The sequence below is a fragment of the Physella acuta genome, unplaced genomic scaffold (genome assembly GCF_028476545.2).
Source record: "Physella acuta isolate Inbredline_101_S28 unplaced genomic scaffold, ASM2847654v3 ptg000334l, whole genome shotgun sequence".
NCBI classification, from domain to species: domain Eukaryota; kingdom Metazoa; phylum Mollusca; class Gastropoda; family Physidae; genus Physella; species Physella acuta.
Window position 1 is genome coordinate 144,036 of NW_026731853.1, and position 19,124 is coordinate 163,159.

At 34.5% G+C, this 19,124-nt stretch overlaps 1 protein-coding gene across 1 annotated transcript in view; it reads left to right on the forward strand.

Annotated features, from left to right (window-relative positions):
- LOC131940855 (superkiller complex protein 8) overlaps positions 1–9,798 on the forward strand; it is a 28,479-nt gene extending 18,681 nt beyond the window's left edge. Inside the window, exons 8-12 of the mRNA XM_059299749.1 lie at positions 1,579–1,672; positions 3,147–3,240; positions 3,843–3,935; positions 6,197–6,275; positions 9,635–9,798. Of these exons, the coding sequence (XP_059155732.1) occupies positions 1,579–1,672; positions 3,147–3,240; positions 3,843–3,935; positions 6,197–6,275; positions 9,635–9,724 (450 nt within the window). The 3' untranslated portion in view covers positions 9,725–9,798. The remainder of the gene's footprint in view (positions 1–1,578; positions 1,673–3,146; positions 3,241–3,842; positions 3,936–6,196; positions 6,276–9,634) is intronic.
- The last annotated feature ends 9,326 nt before the right edge of the window (positions 9,799–19,124 follow it).

Here is a 19,124-nt window from a genome sequence, read left to right on the forward strand (position 1 = left end):
AAATTGATAAAGAAAAGTAATACTAATACATCAAATTGAAATAAAGAGGAAGGTAAATCGATTATCTCCCTTTGGAACATGTTTCTGTTTCCTTGTTTACTTACAATATTTATAAGTATCATCTAAAACTAGATCTACTAATAGATAATGTGGACAATCTAGCTTCTGAACTTTCTATTTAGTATTTGCAATTGAATTGAAGATTTAACTTATGCCTTGTAGGGAGAAAATACAATAAAATCATGACTAACACACTAATTTCTAAATCTAGAATTTTCTAGATAGAATCTAGCAGATTCTAGGTAGATACAGATCTATCTAAGTTGTAACTACTATTATGAAGAATTTACTAAGAAGTAACTAGGACGTTTACTAGTCTAGGTAGAGCTAGATAAAGGTCTTACCTTATATTTTATATTGCATACAAAGCGTTCAGCACTTATTGTACATATATCCTAGAACAGGGGTCGGCAACCTTTTGAGACAGAACAGCCAAAATGTACAATTTATAAAATTTCCCTGTTTTTAAAGAGCCAATGTCAACGAGCCGACCCGCAGCATATCATGCGCCGCTATTTAGTTGTTTTATTTTCTACTTTTCAGTAATTCATAATTTGTGAATAATTCGACAGTACCAATGCTGCCACTGAAAATATTTGCTTTAAAACACTATCAGTAGGTCGTTAAGGACAATACTACCACCACCCTCCTTTCCCCCAACCTCTAACCTATATATATACACAAATATGCATATGTATATATACACATATATACATATGTATATATATATACACATATAATACACACATATATATACACATATATTTAAACACATATAAAAAATTTTTATACACATATAGATATATATATTATATACACATATATGTATACATTTATGTGTATGTATATATATACATATATATATATATATATATATATATATATATATATATATATATATATATACATATATGCATTTATATTTATATACACATATATGCATATGTATATATACACATATGCATATGTATATATACACATGCATATGTATATATACACATATATGTATATATACACATATATGCATATGTATATATACACATATGCATATGTATATATACATGTATATGTATATATATACACATATATGCATATGTATATATACACATATATGCATATGTATATTTACACATATATACATATGTATATATCTATATATACATATATATATATATATATATACACATATATACACATATATATACACATATATATACACATATATATACACATATATTTAAACACATATATAAAATTTTTATACACATATAGACATATATATTATATACACATATGTATACATTTATGTGTGTATATATATATATATATATATATATATATATATATATATATATATATATATATATATATATATATATATATATATATATATATATATATATATGTGTGTGTATACATGTGTATATATGTGTATACATGTGTATGTATGTATATATATAATATTTTTAAATTTTTATATATATTTATTTATATTTATATATGTATTCTTGACCAAAGAGTCCTGACGGAAAGTTTATAGCATCTGGTGCCTTAGATGGAATTGTCAATGTCTTTGACATCACAACAGGAAAGTTAATTCATACATTGGAAGGTTTGTTATTTTTACAATGTTATTTACAAGTATTATTTTCATTTTTGTTTAAAACAAACATATTATCTTAAGCCAAAAAATCTTATGCCTCAAGCAGATGTCACATCTATAGTTATATTACAATGTGTTTTGATTATGTGGTCTGGGGACAAGTAATTCAGATCTATTACAAACCTGCATTATAAATGTAAATGGCCTTTTGATTGGAAAACATTACTATTTCGGAAAATAATTAAATCATAGTATCTGTACCTGTGGTGGTTTTGACGCTTTGAAAAAAATAGGTTATGTTTGTAGAGTATTGTCACTTAATTAACTCAATTTTCAGTCTCCTTCATACTGTCTAGCATAATTGACTAGCTTGAGGTAGCTACGCGATTACTCTCCAAAACTGTTGACCCAGTTGGTTGAGAGAGACCTGGCCATTATATTCAACACTGAGCACCAACAAAAACTTGTTTATATCTTCTAAGTGGCCTGAAAGAAACATTGAAAACTAAAGCTGAAAGAAAATTAAGAAAAAAAACTTTTTTTTACTCTCAGGCTGCCAACCTGTTAATAAACTGGTATAAACTGCAAGAGAAACTGATTAGCTGTTATTTAATTATTGCAACACTTAATTTTGTTTAATAGGCCCCTTTCTTTAGGTTAATGTTTTTTATACCATTGAATATCAGGGGCTTGAAAGATCACTTTTCTATAGAAGATTCACTACATATTCTAATTTACAAGGCTCCATTATTGTTCTCAGATTTTCTTACAGTAGGGGTTGCTGTATTTCTGTTGTTCCACCTGGTGCAGTTGATTTAGCATTCTTAATGTTTTTGATGGCTTGAGTGACTGAGAAGGTGGATGTGTGACCATCTGCAGTTGCTCTGTTGCTGGTGGTGTGTCAGGAACAGATAGTCTAGGGTTGTGGGGGGGGGGGGGGGGGGGGATCTGTTTAACATTATTTAACATTTCTTCCAAATGTTTTACCCAGCAATCCTTCTGCTTTGCATGTCTGCTTAATGTTTTGCAATTTTAGTTTTAAAGACCTTCTGGTTGTAACCCTAGCCTTAGTTTTTGTAACATAAACAAGTTTTATGCTACCATATGTGAATGAAGTGTTTCTTATCTCTTACACTCTTCTTTAGATTGCAATTGGCCTCCCAATAATGAGGAAACAATTAGAAAAGGGACGGCTTGAGTTTGAATCCCTTTCAAGTCACATGAGTTACATTATTTTATTTTATAGCAGTATTATCATAGTGTTGTTGATGATGTCAACCATCGTTGAAATTTGTCACTGTACAACACTTGTGCTAAGGGTGCCTAACTGCTGTGCACAATTGGTTATACATCCAAAAGTGTGGTCTGTTGTTATTCTCTCAAGATCAGCCCCTAAACACACTAACATCACAGTGATCATCACTAACATTCCCACTAAGCCAGAGTTACATAAATAAAATTCAGCTGAATTTTTTTCCTATAGGCCATGCTATGCCAATTAGATCACTCTGCTTCTCACCAGACAGTCAGTTACTTATTACAGCATCTGATGATTGCCAAATCAAGATTTATGATGTGTAAGTTATTACCTAAATTATTTAGCTCCATAACGTTTTGCAAGTAACTTGACACAGATTAAATTGCAAAGTTCAGTTTACACGTTACAGTTCTCTACGCTGATTGTCTTGCTGAAAGCTAATAGCTTGCAAGCAAGATACAGTGTACAGTGCCACATAGTAAAGAAGCATCTCTTCTAGTTTCTTATAGCTTGAAAGATACAATATACAGTGCCCACAAAGTAAAGAAACATCTCTGGCTAAATCACTTATTGATACTTATATTATCAATATTCTATTTTTAAGGGCACGCGTTGTTAACTTCAGCACCTAGCTTCCATATGTAGACTTACTTTCTACTAGCACTAAATCATTAGCTTCTTAAATTTCTTCATTTTAAAAACTTCTAAGACTTATATAATATAAGGATATTTTCTAGCATGCCTTTATTGTAAATTAATGTATAGTCAACAAACACTAGATCAATTGCATCTTTGTAGTATTGATAATTGGGTTGAAGAATTTGTTGGTTAAAACTAGAAGTTCATATCTGGAATCTTTACTCTGGTTTATAAATGAATCGCCAATCATGTCGTTATCATGTAACAAATTATTTTTTTCAGTCAGCATGCAAATCTTGCTGGTACTCTTTCTGGACATGGCTCATGGGTTCTTGGAGTTGATTTCTGTGCAGATAACACTCATTTTGTTTCTGGGTAAGTTCTAAAAACTTTAAATTTTCCCTCTTAGACAAGGTGCTCAATTTTTTCAACTTTGATGGGTGTTTTTAACTGCTCAAGGCAACTGGGGGAGGGGGGGGGGGTCTAACTTTTAATATATCCACTTCCTAGTGTATACACTTTACACTTTAGTCACAAATACTAAGTATGCTGGGTGCTCACCCAGGTGTGATTTTTTTTTTAAATTCACTCCTTTACATGAGAAAAGAAAGTTCTCATTGATTGTTTTGTATTAAATAAGGGGAGGAGGGGAGGGGAGTATAAAAACTTTGCAATAAGCCTTTAAATGCAAGATATAATAAGAAAAGAAACCTTTCTCAGGATATAGTTTCAATAAATTGGGGAAAACACATTTATTTTATCATGATAGATATAGATAATTTATTGTTATTTTAAGTTTCATTCAATAAAGGTTATTTTAGTTTCTACTTTTCAGCATGTAGATATTGTTAAGATATAAGTAAATAGAAACTTAATTTTTAAAAACATTTAGCACTCCATTTTTAACTCTTTCCAAATAGATAGCCTGCGGGCAGATAATTTGTTTTTAAACTATTTGAAGCTAAGTGGAGGTAACAAGTTCTGCTTGATCTTTTCATTGACATCTGAAAACTGTCGTCACAGACGGCTGATTTCACGGGGGGGGGGGGGGGGGGGGGGGGATAATCGTCCTTTATGAGCTACTGATACAATAGAAAATGTTTTAAACAGGAAAGATTAAAATAAATTGTGCATTATAAATCTGTCAAAATGTAGGTACAAGATTTGTCCTCAAAACTTTGACCACAGTGAATATGCCCTGGGTTCCATTATTTCAACATTTAAGAACAGGGTTCAAACGGAATGGTTGCTCTTTCCTGTTGATAGGGCAGATGAAGTAGAGTTTATTTTTCTGTAACCCCATTGTGTTTTGCCCAGCTACCTTTACTTTCCCTTATTGGAGTCAGGTACCCAACAGAGCTGGGTTGTCTCAGTGATACCCTGTGGATCAGATATACTGGGTTTGCAATTGTTTGATTTTTCTCTTCTGATTCTTGTTTTATATTTATAATTCCAACATTCTTAAATTTCCAGCAAATTTTCTTTAAAACTTTCAATTTTGGTTTTAAAGCATTTATACATTTACTACTATGTCAAATTGATTTTTTTTTTAAATGGTACCAGAGCTATTTTAAAAAATTGCTATGTTTAGAACTCAAGATTCTATGATAGTTGATGCCAAATTTGTTCAGTTCATATATCATTTTTTGACACCCTAAAAGTAACAGATTTGAGGGGTTTATATATACATACATAGAAAATAAACCAGGAGTGATCTCCCCTAAACTTTCTCGAATATTCTTATATAACACTAAGGGGGATTACAATTCTGGATTTAGACATGATTTTAATCCATTTTCAATTACTTAAACTTTTTAAAATAGAATCTCGTAGAAAAAAAAGAATCGCGCACCAAGTGAATGACAAACAATATCTTTTAAATACTTTACAAATTCATATTAGTTTTTTTTTGTTGAGAAATTGGAAATAGCCTAATTACTACTTCCAGTCATCGGAAATTACTTAAAATTTGATAGAAGGAGGAGAATTACAGTACTACTTGTACTCAAGTTATAGGCTTTTGAAAAATTGAAAGTAGAATAAGTTCTGTTTCCGGTTACCGGAAAATCGCTGAAAATTTGATACAGAACTACAAATTTTGATATAATACTTACATACTCAAATTTTGAGTAATTTCCGTAGACCAGAAGTAGTAATTTACGATTTCTCAAAAAAACGCATGTAAATTTATAAAGTGCTAATAATATCCCACACTTAATTTGGCGTTCACTTGGTCTGCGATTCTTTTTTTTTACGAGATTCTGTTCTATTATAAAAAGTTTTAGTAATTAAAAATGGATTACAAATATTGTCTATGTTCTGAGTTGCCATCCCCCGTAGTGTTATATTAGAATATTCGAGAAAGCTTAGGGGAGATTACTCCAGTTTTTTTTTAATATCAAGCCACTAAAACCTGCTACCGTAAATTTAGAAAAGCTTGGTGCGAATTTAGTGTGTTGTGCAGAGCTAGAGGGCTTAATATTAACTTTTTACTGGTACCAAGCTTATTGCGATGCTGGCTTATTGCGACGCGGGCGAAAACTGCGTTGTTGTTTTTTCTGCCGTTTGACATACCTAAAAAGTCATAAGATAGATCTAACTGTTTACTTTATTTGGTACGATAATATTTTACTCAGCTCTTCAGACAAAACTGTAAAGATATGGAATGCTGGATCAAGGCAGTGTATTCACACGTTCTATGACCATACAGATCAGGTAAGTAATATTTTTAATCAGCTTTATATCCAAATCACTCTTCTGATTTATGGACATAGTTATGAAAATTATATTTATATATATATATATATATATATATATATATATATATATATATATATATATATATATATATATATATATATATATATATATATATAAGTAATATTTTTAATCAGCTTTATATCCAAATCACTCTTCTGATTTATGGACATAGTTATGAAAATTATATATATATATATATATATATATATATATATATATATATATGTTACGGTCAAAGCCCGAAGTACGGCCAATGCTAGGATTGGCCGGCCAATCCGCGCATTGGCCGGCTCTCTTGGCCAAAGCCCGAAGAACTTAGCACTAAGATCGTATTTCGTACATTGGCCGGCCAATGCGCGCACTGGCCGGTATGTCCTGGCCAATGTTCTATCTAGACTAAGTTGTGATCGCATTTTCATTATTCTGGGTGCGTTTTCATTGAGAGTAACGTATTGTTTAGCTCTTGTTTATATAGCATTCTATATGCAAGGCGACATGGATCAAAAGGGCCATGAGACAGACATAGCAGATGGCTGTCAAAAGAAAAAAATGTAAATCCATGTTAGTTTCCATATATGGACTCTCGATAAAATAGTTACTGAGGAAGATCTTGAGAACATTGAACAAGAAATGGAGGTTGCCATAAATGCAACGACATCCTCAGCTAACACATCTACTGCCATGGCGGAACGTCCAGACCAACTGCGTGACAATTATGTGGCCAACAGATTCTGTATAGTTTGTGAAAAACATTGTAGTGCAGCTTATTCTTTTGGATCCTGTGGCAACGATGTCCATGCTATTTGTGGAATACCCAATGAAGCAGAGGTACGGAGGAAACATTACCTGCAGATTGTGTCACAACAAACAAGACATCATGGAACACAGGTCAGCAGCTCATACTGGCTTGCAAACTCAAGGTGCTAAGATGCTTAAAACATTAAATACAAAATTTAAAGATGGTGAAGTGGGTGACAATGTACGCATCCGTTTTCCAGATGTTGACAGAGGTCACGGTGATCTCCGAAGCGTGATTGCAGTTGTCATGAGCGTCGAGGGCGGTTTCTACAAATTAGGAACAGCACGTGGTGTTCTAAAACAACTGTATGCTAAAAGTGAGTTTTCAATTCTTCACGAAAAACTGCTCTTATTGTCGTCAGTTGGCACTGAGGAAAAATCACTATGAACCATCGCATCTTCACAATCATTGACTGGGGGCCAAGGCTACACTCGCTGCAATTGCACAACTAAGTGCACAACAAATCGCTGCAAGTGTAAAAATAACAAGCTGCTATGTAATTCTAAATGCCATAAAAGTTCAACTTGTTGAATCAAATTATGATATTGATAGATTGAGACTATAGTACAATAAAAAATTTGAATGTTTCTGTCATTTACTTTAATTAATAATCAATAAAGACTTAATTTCATGATTCTTACGGCATAAAAAAACCCCCAAAATCTGCTCATGATCTTCTAATTCGAACTTTGGCCGGTCGTCCCTAGCCAGATGATCTTCTAATTAAGACTTTGGCCGGTCCACCATGGCCAGTCCCCGGACTGGCCGGCCAAAGGCCGAAATCAAGAGCTATTTCAGGCCGAAATCAAGCAAAGTTTCGGACTTTGACCGACCTATGGGAGGCGATATTGGCCAATCCTAGCATTGGCCGACTTCGGGCTTTGACCGTAACATATATATTATATATATATATATATATATATTATATATTATATATATATATATTATTTATATATATATATATTATTTATATATATATATATATTTATATATTATATATATATATATATATTATTTATATATATATATATATATATTATTTATATATATATATATATTTATATATTATATATATATATATATATACACATATATACATATATACATATACACATATATACATATATACAGAGATAAACTAAATGGATAGATGTATAAATATATACATAGATATACTCACGTGCATGTGCACAGAAGTATTTATGTGTGTAACTATGTGTCTCAAGTTCGGATCTCCGTCCAGACATGGATACAGGACGTTTTTGAGTCCATCCAGCTATGATGGGTACCTGACACGTTGGGGCAAGTAAAGGTGCCTTGGCAGTACATGATTTGGTTTGGTGACGCTAACCTTGTCATGTTAAAATAAATAGCATGTAACTGAGTTAGTTCGAAGTGAGTTTTTATACAACCCCAACGGACTAATTAAGGCTGTCGCAAGAGATGTAACATATGTCAATGAATTTTCATTTTTCTGTATGCGCTTTTTTTCTGGTTGAGCTTTTTTCTATTTGCGCTTTTTTCCGTTGCGCATCTTTCAGGTCACGGGTGTTGGGAATTTGCGAGACGCGAAATGGCGAGCGGAATCACCTGCGGAATCACGGGTAAATAGCGAGGCACAATTTGCGAAAATAAAATTATATTTTCGGGTTGATATATCACGAAAATTGTGTGTTATTCTTTTTTTTTAATCGAGAGAGAGCTCTAAATAAAAAAATCTTAACATCATATGACTGTCCTGTGGTGATAGCCCGCTCTCGTTTTTTTTGTCAGCGGGAGAAAAATCCAGTCTCGATAGACGGGTCAGTAAGCGTCCATAAAGAGAATAATATTATTTTAGACTATATTTTTAAAATCTATATCTAGATATTCAAAATTCCAAACTTAGGTCGGTATACATTTCGAGCCGTCCCACTTTTATTCATTAAGACATCATGTGACAGGACACTGCGCGACCTTCAGATTTTCTTCCAAGCATCTCATTACTAATGTGGTCGGGTTCAAAAGAAAGGGAGCGGGTGGTATCAGAGTTTCTTCCAGGCATCTCTTGGGGAAAAAGTCCACCACCGCCCCCCCCCCCCCCGAACAAGATGGATTTTATATAGTAAACATACACTTTTACTAGTGTCCGTCACGTTAACAAATCATCAGATTATCTAGAGACGGGAAAATCGTAAGTTTTAACAATGTAAACGAAACGTCTTTGAAGTCTGCATCAAATATCACTGTAAATCGGTCACGGTAAAATTTTCGCTGATAGCTTTGCATCCTACCACCACTCTGCGTAAGTATCGGATGATGGTAAAATGCGAGGCAAAAATGTCACGCGACCGACGGTTTTTGCGCCCTTCTCGCAATTTCCCAACACCCAACCACACTATCCAATAAATAATATGTTGACGTCGAGAAACACATGAACTCTACATCATCAGCCCTTTAGATCTCTAGGTCTGAAAGGAGAACTTTACTTTTTATGTATTTAAATATATTCTGTTTATTATTATTATTATTATAGGTTTGGGATGTAAAATACAACCCATCTGGTTCAAAAGTTGTATCAGTATCTGATGACAGAAATCTACATCTTTATGATTGTCCTATTTGATTTTATACTGTTTTCAAATATTTGTAAAAGTTGATTTAATAAATACAAAAGTTGTAACAAAACATGTTTTGTCTTATATGAATAATAGGCCTGCTTTATTAGCGAAATTTACAAAACTAGTTCCAAGTACCCATACCCCAATTAATTAATTATGCATATATCTAAATTAGTCATATGTTTATATTTTATACATTTTAAATAACTCTTTGAACGTGAAAAGAAATGAAATATTTCACATGAATAAATTGAATTAAATCATCTTGAAGAACATTTTACATATCTTCCGAAATTACGCGAATCTATAGTTCTACTAAAAGCCTAATCTAGTACTAGTAGAACAAAGAAAACTGCTAGGGAAGAGTGGCAAGCTATACTAAAAAACCAGCAAAATGTGTAGAAAAAATGTGGATTCACAGAATTAAATTACATTGTATGATGAGTCTGACGCATTCAGCGCTTTACTGATTGATTTTACTATTCACTACGAGAATGAAGCAGGAGTCATCTCCTTACTGATTGATTTTACTATTCACTACGAGAATGAAGCGGGAGTTATCTCCTTACTGATTGATTTTACTATTCACTACGAGAATGAAGCGGGAGTTATCTCCCCAAAATTTCCGTGTTTTGTTGTATAACAATAAGTTATTTAAATGGAAGGCACTTTCAGTGCTATTTGCCTCTACTTATACTGTAACGAAATGTTTAATTTTTTTTAATACTTAAATTTTTAAAAACAAATTAGAATCAAGTAGAAATAAGAAATGTACGTAATAGAGTGGAAAATCAATACTTATAAAGGAAACACTGCTAATTAAACATCTAAGTCACAGTCATTTGTTATTGAGTTTTGACCTGCAGGAAAAGTTGAAACAAATCAGTCCGGTAGAAGTGATATTTTTTTAGAAATGGGAAATAGTGTAAAATACTAATTCCGGTCACTGGTAATTACTCGAATTTGACATAATAAACTAGCTGCATCCCGTGCTCTGCCACGGTAAATCTTTTTTAAATGTACCAACTTGGGAACAGGACAAAACTAAACACAACACAAACGAACGCAAAAAAAAACACAAACGAAAAAACAAACACAACACTCATAACATAAACACTATTTAAATGCAATCATAAAGGCATATTGCTCACAGTCTAGCCCGTAGCGCCAAATCGCGCCCTTTCCGGTGATTTGCACCCCCCCTCAAACTTTCGATTTGCACCCCTGTCCCCCCCGCCCTAAAAACTTTCGATTTCCACCACCCCCCCCCCCCATCGCAAATTTTTTCCAACCCACTTTGGCGCCCCCTAAGGTTGGCACCCGGGGACATATGCCCCCCCCCCGTCGCTACGCCTCTCCTATAAAACCCCTAGCTTGTCCGCAAACCGAAAGATAGAATAATAATTAGTAAACAGTATAAATAATAGGCAGTATTTAAAATATCCGTGTTTTACCTACAATATTTCACTTTATCCATTCACGCATTTTTTCCCAGTACTTTAAATTTTAAAAATTTACAATAGAGTTTCATAACTAAAACCATTGCGCACCGAATGAACGTGATGACGCGTCTATAATAGTGCTTAATAGTTGATTAAAAATTATAAGTAGTAAACATTACATTCAGTGAATAAAATAAATAAAAAATAGCCTTTTATCAATCAATGCTAATTATAATATTCCAACAATAATGTACTCTTACACGTCTGCATAATTTGCATTCACATTTTGCTAATTATATTATTCCAACAATTATTCCGTCTTGCAGATTTTGCATTCACATTTTTAGCGTGAGTTCAATTTATTTTTAAAATACCTCCCTTGGCAAAATTACTAAACAGTTTAATTAGATTTTTCTAACCTACAGCTATTATGTTATTAAAATGTATCCACTTTCTCTAGGAATATTAACGAAAACGATATTTGACATTGATCCTTTTAATATGTTTTAGCAATGTGCATGTATTTAATATTCTCTTTACGTTATGCAAAATTGTACAAACAGTGGAAATTATAAAATAGCTCTATGTCGTTATATAAACAAACCCTACTCTAATACTTATAATAAGACACTGCGGTGCACTCAAAAGCACTGCATGGTGCATAGTTTACTTTTATGGTTCCAAAATCTATAGCGATGACGGACGGACAGACACAGCCCGCTTATATTATAGACTAGCTGTATCCCGTGCTCCGCCACGGTAAATCATTTTTAAATATACCAACTTTGGAACAGAACAAAACTAAACACAACACAAACGAACAAACGCAAAAAAAAACAAAAAAAAAAACGAAAAAACGAACACAACACTCATAACATAAACACAATTTAAATGCAATCATAAAGGCATATTGCTCACAGTCTAGCCCGTAGCGCCAAATCGCGCCCTTTCCGAGTCCCGGCGGACGCGTTTGACACAGTGAATGACTACAAAACAGAGGCGTTGCGACCCTTTCCGGCGCCCGGGGACAAACTTTCGATTTGACCCTCCCTCAAACTTACGATTTGCACCCCCTCCCCTCAAAATTTCAATTTCCACCCATCCCCTCAGACTTTCGATTTGCACCACTTTTGATTTGAAATTCCCCCCGCTCAAACTTTTGATTTGCACCCCCTCAAACTTTCGATGTGCACCCTACCCCCCCTCCCCCTCCCTAAAACTTTCGATTTCCACCCCCCCCCCCCCTAGCTACGCCTCTCTTATAAAACCCCAGCTTGTCCGCAAACCGAAAGATAGAATAATAATAAATAATATACAATAAAAAATAGGCAATATCTATAATATCCGTGTTTACCTACCATATATCACTTTATCAATTCACGCATTTTTTCCCAGTATTTTAATTTTTAAAATTTACAATTGAGTTTCATAACTAAAACCATTGCGCACCCAATGTCTATAATGGTGCGGAATAGTTGATTAAAAATTATAATTAGTAAACAGTACATTCAGTGAATAAAAAGAAATAAAAGATAGCCTTTTATCAATCAATGTGCTAATAATAATATTCCAACAATAATGTACTCTTACACGTCAGCATAATTTGCATTCACATTTTGCTAATTATATTATTCCAACAATTATTCCGTCTTGCAGATTTTGCATTCACATTTTTAGCGTGAGTTCAATTTATCTTTGAATTACCTCCATTGGCAAAATTACTAAGCAGTTTAATTAGATTTTTCTACCCTACTGTTATTATGTTAATAAAATGTATCCACTTTTTCTGGGAATATTAAAGAAAACTATATTTGACATTGATCCTTTTAATATGTTTTAGCAATGTGCGTGTATTTAATATCCTCTTTACGTTATGCAAAATTGTACAAACAGTGGAAATTATAAAATAGCTCTATGCCGCTATATAAACAAACCCTACTCTAATACTTATAATAAGACACTGCGGTGCACTGAAAAGCACAGCATGGTGCGTAGTTTACTTTTATAGTCCCAAAATCTATAGCGATGACGGACGGAAGGAAGGAAGGAAGGAAGGAAGGACAGACACAGCCCGCTTATAATATAGACTAGCTGCATCCCGTGCTCCGCCACGGTAAATCTTTTTAAAATGTACCAACTTGGGAACAGAACAAAACTAAACACAACACAAACGAACGCAAAAAAAAAAAACAAAAAAAAAACGAACAAACAAACACAACACTCATAACATAGACACAATTTAAATGCATTCATACAGGCATATTGCTCACAGTCTAGCCCGTAGCGCCAAATCGCGCCCTTTCCGGTGATTTGCACCCCCCTCAAACTTTCGATTTGCACTCCTTCCCCCCCCCTCCCTAAAACTTTCGATTTCCACCCCCACCCCCCCCCCCCCCCTCGCACATTTTTTCCAACCCACTTTGGCGCCCCCTAAGGTCGGCACCCGGGGACATATGCCCTCCCCTCGCTACGCCTCTCCTATAAAACCCCTAACTTGTCCTCAAACCGAAAGATAGAATAATAATTAGTAAACAGTATAAATAATAGGCAGTATTTAAAATATCCGTGTTTCACCTAAATATTTCACTTTATCCATTCACGCATTTTTTCCCCCAGTACTTTAAATTTTAAAAATTTACAATAGAGTTTCATAACTAAAACCATTGCGCACCATCCACCCAATGAAGGTGATGACGCGCCTATAATATTGCGGAATAGTCGATTAAAAATTATAAATAGTAAACAGTAAATTCAGTGAATGAAATAAATAAAAGATTGCCTTTTATCAATCCATGCTAATTATAATTTTCTAACAATCCGCATCCGCACAATTTGCATTCACATTTTGCTAATTATATTATTGCAACACTAATTCCTTCTAGTACGTCCGTACATTTGCATTCACATTTTTTTTTTATTAGCGTGAGTTAAATTTATTTTTGAATTACCTCCCTTGTCAAAATTAGAAAAAAAGAGTTAAATTAATTTGATTTTTCTAGCCTACTGTTATTACATTATTAAAATGTTTCCACCTTTCTCAGGCATAAAAAAGAAAACAATATTTGACATTGATCCTTTTAATATGTTTTAGCAATGTGCGTGTATTTAATATTCTCTTTACGTTATGCAAAATTGTACAAACAGTGGAAATTATAAAATAGCTCTATGCCGCTATATAAACAAACCCTACTCTAATACTTATAATAAGACACTGCGGTGCACTGAAAAGCACAGCATGGTGCGTAGCTCACTTTTATAGTCCCAAAATCTATAGCGATGACGGACGGAAGGACACGCTCAGCCCGATTATATTATAGATATCGGTGTTTTAGAATTTTGAAATAAAGTACCACTTCTGGATATCGGAAGTCACTAAAAATATAATAGTAAATCAAGTATAAGATCTTAACTACAAGCAGTTCCTCCCTCCATTACAACTATAACTTCTTTTAAACTCGCTCAATTCATAAACAAATCAAGCTCTCAACAGAATACATTCCACCAAATTAAAAAAAATTGATGTTTTTATTTACAACCGTTAAGATGTGTTGCTTAGAAGCGAGCACAGACGTTTAAGTGCATAACATAGATCTACATGATGTTTATATAATACAGGACGTTTTGTTTTGATCACCTACAAGCAGGGGCGTAGCGAGGGGGGGGGCGGGGGTGCGGACCGCACCGAGTGACACCAAGGCAAAAAAAATAGCACCGGGTGACACCCGACCTCGCTACGCCACTGCCTACAAGCATACTAGAGATAAATGTACAGCTTGGACATCTCTCCTCGCACTGAGTTGGAACAGCCCACAAACGGCTCATTTGATGGCGGTAATATTTAGATCTAGATGATATTTAAATGTATAACATATTAATTATTATTCCTTAACTCGATAAATTAACTTAAAAATAAGACCTGCCGAACATGAGTGAATATACGGTGAATAGGGGCCCTTTGTCGGAAGCCAAAGTCATGATGTCTAGAGCCGCTTTGTCGCGAACCTAAATGACTAGAGGCTATATGACGGGGTTCATTAGTCACTGGCTGCTTTGACGCCACACGCCTGTAGTTATTGTATTTACTTACACAGAAAAAGTTATGAAAAATGTATTTTAATTATTCAGCACGATTACGATATTTCGCTGTATTTTATACATACAAATTTTAGTTAACTATATATATAGCCTATATATATATATATATATATATATATATATATATATATATATATATATATATATATATATATATATATATATATATATATAATACATTGCTTCAATCCCAGAAGAAAGAAAATTTAAGTTAACTTTATATATATAGATCTATATATAATCTGATACATTGCTGCAATCCCAGAAGAAAGAAAATTTAAGGAAAATGGTTACAACTACAACATTCCATTGTTACCAGTGGCGTCGCAAGGGAGGGTGTGGACCGCATCGAGTGACACAATGGGGGGGGGCGACACCAAGGAAACAAACTGCAAAATACATAGAAGAAACAAGTTCTTTCTTGCTTAATTAATGAGTAAAATAGTATTTTAAGCACACATGGACATAACAGGATTGGGGAGGGGATAGTGACACCTGTTAAGGAGAAAACTATGCTACATTAATCACTATTAATAACTTATTATAGAAAAACGTGGATACTATAAACTGTGCAAAGTTCAAAGCTGGCAAGGTGGGGGGGGGGGGGGGCTGACAACAACTAAAATTAGCAAAAATATACAACATACCTTATTTTGTTGTTGAGAATAACTAAATTTCTGTGAGTTGCCGTTTACTTTTCAACCCAAGTATACCTAAATATCATGTGTATAAATTTAGGTTGATTAGCATTCAAGCTATTTAAATGTAAAGACTACATTTCTTGGTTTCTGGGATACAGATTAGTCCACAGAGTACTGACCAGAAGCCAAAGCGTTTGCAGTATGAAAGCCAGTTAGCCTTACGTGTCCGTTGATCACTCCTCTTAGACCATCCAAGTGTCAATGGTGTTGTGGGGGGGGGGGCATATTTCAGTTTGGTCAACTAATGTAATAGCCCGCCGTATCCCCAGTGTAGGGCGCTTTTTAAACTAAATGTAGGCGCGACAGTGCTCATGGAATAGCCCTGCATTCCAGGTCACAGGGGCGCCATTTTTAGCTCATCAAATATAATAACGTTGCCCGAGGGGGTGACACCCTGTGTTGCCGCACCGACTGACACCCGACCTATCAACGGCACCAGTGGCGTATTGGGGGGGGGGGATGCTGGGGGGGGCTGCAGCCAGGGGCCCCCGATATTTAGGGGCCCCCAAATTTCCTTTTTCAATCATAGTAAATTTCCCTTTAAAGTGAATTTTTTTTTACTATAAAAGCCAATGTTTTAATATTTGAATCACAAGTTTATTTGAATTTTTGATCAAAATATCAAACTCGAGCACAGCCCGGACAGCGTTTGCTTATGACAATAAATTGGGTTAATTTTAGAGTTAAAAACTCACATTAGGGAAATTAAAGGCGGCTGGGCAAAGTGCTGACCACAATATCTCTTCATATCGTCTGCTCTATAACGACATTATAATATTCTCATGGATATTTATATTTGTTCAATGTTAGTCTGCATTTCCAGCTTTCTCATGCCCAATATAAATTCTTGAATGACAGTAAAATAACTATCGTGACACCAATATACCGGCTCAGGAGTTTGACTCCCGTTAGCAAGGGAGGTAAATTCGAACTGGCAAATACTAATAGTGGACTGAATCAGTCTCACGACGATGTTGGTTTGAAACACTACATGTTCGTCGCTTATTCACCCGCAGGCTCTGACCAGACTTTACTTCCCCCACCCACCAGACGCGAGACATCTTCCTACCGTCTGGTGCCCGGCTAGATCGCGGGGCAGTCTACCTGGGTGTTGGGAAATTGCGAGACGCGAAATTCGAAATGGCGAGGCGGGAAAATTCGAGAAGGGCGCGAAAACGGTCAGTCCCGTGACTTTTTGTCTCGCATATTACCACAACCCGATACTTACGCTGGGTGGTGTTTAAATGCGAAGATTTCTGCGAAAAATTTACCGCACCCGATTTACAGTGGTATTTGGTGCAGACTTCAAAGACATTTCGTTTACATTGTTAAAACTTCCGATTTTTCAGTCGCTAGACATACTGGTGATTTGTGAACTCTCTCTCTCTCCCCCCCCCCCCCCCCCCCATCTCCATCTTGTGTTTCGACTTAGAATACCACCTTGTTCGAAACCGCCCGAAATACCGACGACGATAGATCAACTTCTTTTTTTTGTGTGGTACGCCGAGGCTGCCTCATTGACCGTCTTTGAAGATCACCGTGCCCGAATCCGCTGCCGCCGCAAACATATTTTGTATTGTTGCATAGAAATGTGTGATGAGGGGGAGGGTTGGGGGGGGGGGGGGTTAGATGTGACGTCACACTATAGAAAAGCAATGTTAGAAAAATAATTTTAGACGTTATTTCGCGTTTTAGAAAACTGTTAATAAATTGTAATAGGAATTGATTAAAATACTCTATTTTGACAGAAATTCAAGATTTTGGGAAAATATCGATGTTTTTAAAAAAAATTCAGCTGCAATCTTGAGGGGGTCTGTAGGCTGAGGTGTAACGTCATTTTAGTGGGGGGGGGGGGTCTGGATTTTTGTGAAAATGTGTGACGGAGGGGGGGGGGGAGGTAAACATCGTAAAAAAACCGTGACGTCATTTATGGATGACCCCTTTTAGCTATTAAATGGTAGATAGCGGACTTAATTCAGATTATCTACAGACGCACATTTTTTTTTCATTCTGTTCATATCCGTGTTCTGTGTTAGCACAGTATAAATGGGAGTCTAATGAACTGGGTTGGATGTACTATGTGTGAAAGATGGTGTGACGAGGTGTGTTTGAGTAGTGCTAGGACTGTTTCAGAAGATTTTGTTTGTAAATTCTGTTTGTAATTAAAATTACTTAATAAAAAATAAATTACACTTTTTAGAATTGTTTATACTTTTACACTTTTTGCAAGCACAACAATCCATGAATAGGCCTACATGTTGCAGAATGTCTCTCCTGCAGACATGACTATAACAATTCACAATGACACGTTTGTATAAACATGAGCGGGCTAGATTTTTTTTAATTAATGTCGACTAAGACGGGATTTTCCTCTCGCTAACGAGAGCGGGCGATGACAGTAGCACAGCAACGATGTTAGGATTTTTTAATAGATAGATCTATATCTATATCTATCTATCTTCTTAGTATCTATCTATATATATATAATAATAATAATATATATATATAATAAAATAACAACATACAACACTCGTGTTAAAGGGTATGGCTACATGCTTGTTTATTTAAAAAAAATAATAATTTAAATAAATAAAGATGAATAAAGCATGAAAAAAACTTTTTTTCGCAAATGGTGTCTCGCTATTTACCCTTGATTCCGCAGGTATGTCTCGCAATATTTTCTCGCATTTTACCGCCTCGCCATTTCGACTTTTTAGTGCATTATTAAATAAAAGTTGTTATTATATCGTTTTTTATGAATTTTTTTTAATCCAAAAAAAAAAGAAGAAAAACAGTATGCCTACATAAAATAACACCGCACACAAATCATATAGAATCTAGATCTACAAACACAACAGCGCACAACACAATCGTTATGCTCAATAAGAACTTGATAAGAAAGTAAAATTGTTGTTTTTTAACATTGAGTTTTTTTAAAGGTACACAATTGCTAATAAATATTGCTTAACATGAGAAATTTGTCATAATAGTTACAATAACAAAGTCTGAATAATGTGATTTAAAGATGAAGGCAAAGGTTTTTATTTTGTAAAACAAAATTCCATTTGATTATTTTCGGTATATAGACTGGTACAACACCCCTAACAACCAAAGTAAATAGAGAAATAAATCTTTGTCTTTATCTGTATTCTGAAACGTTGGAACTG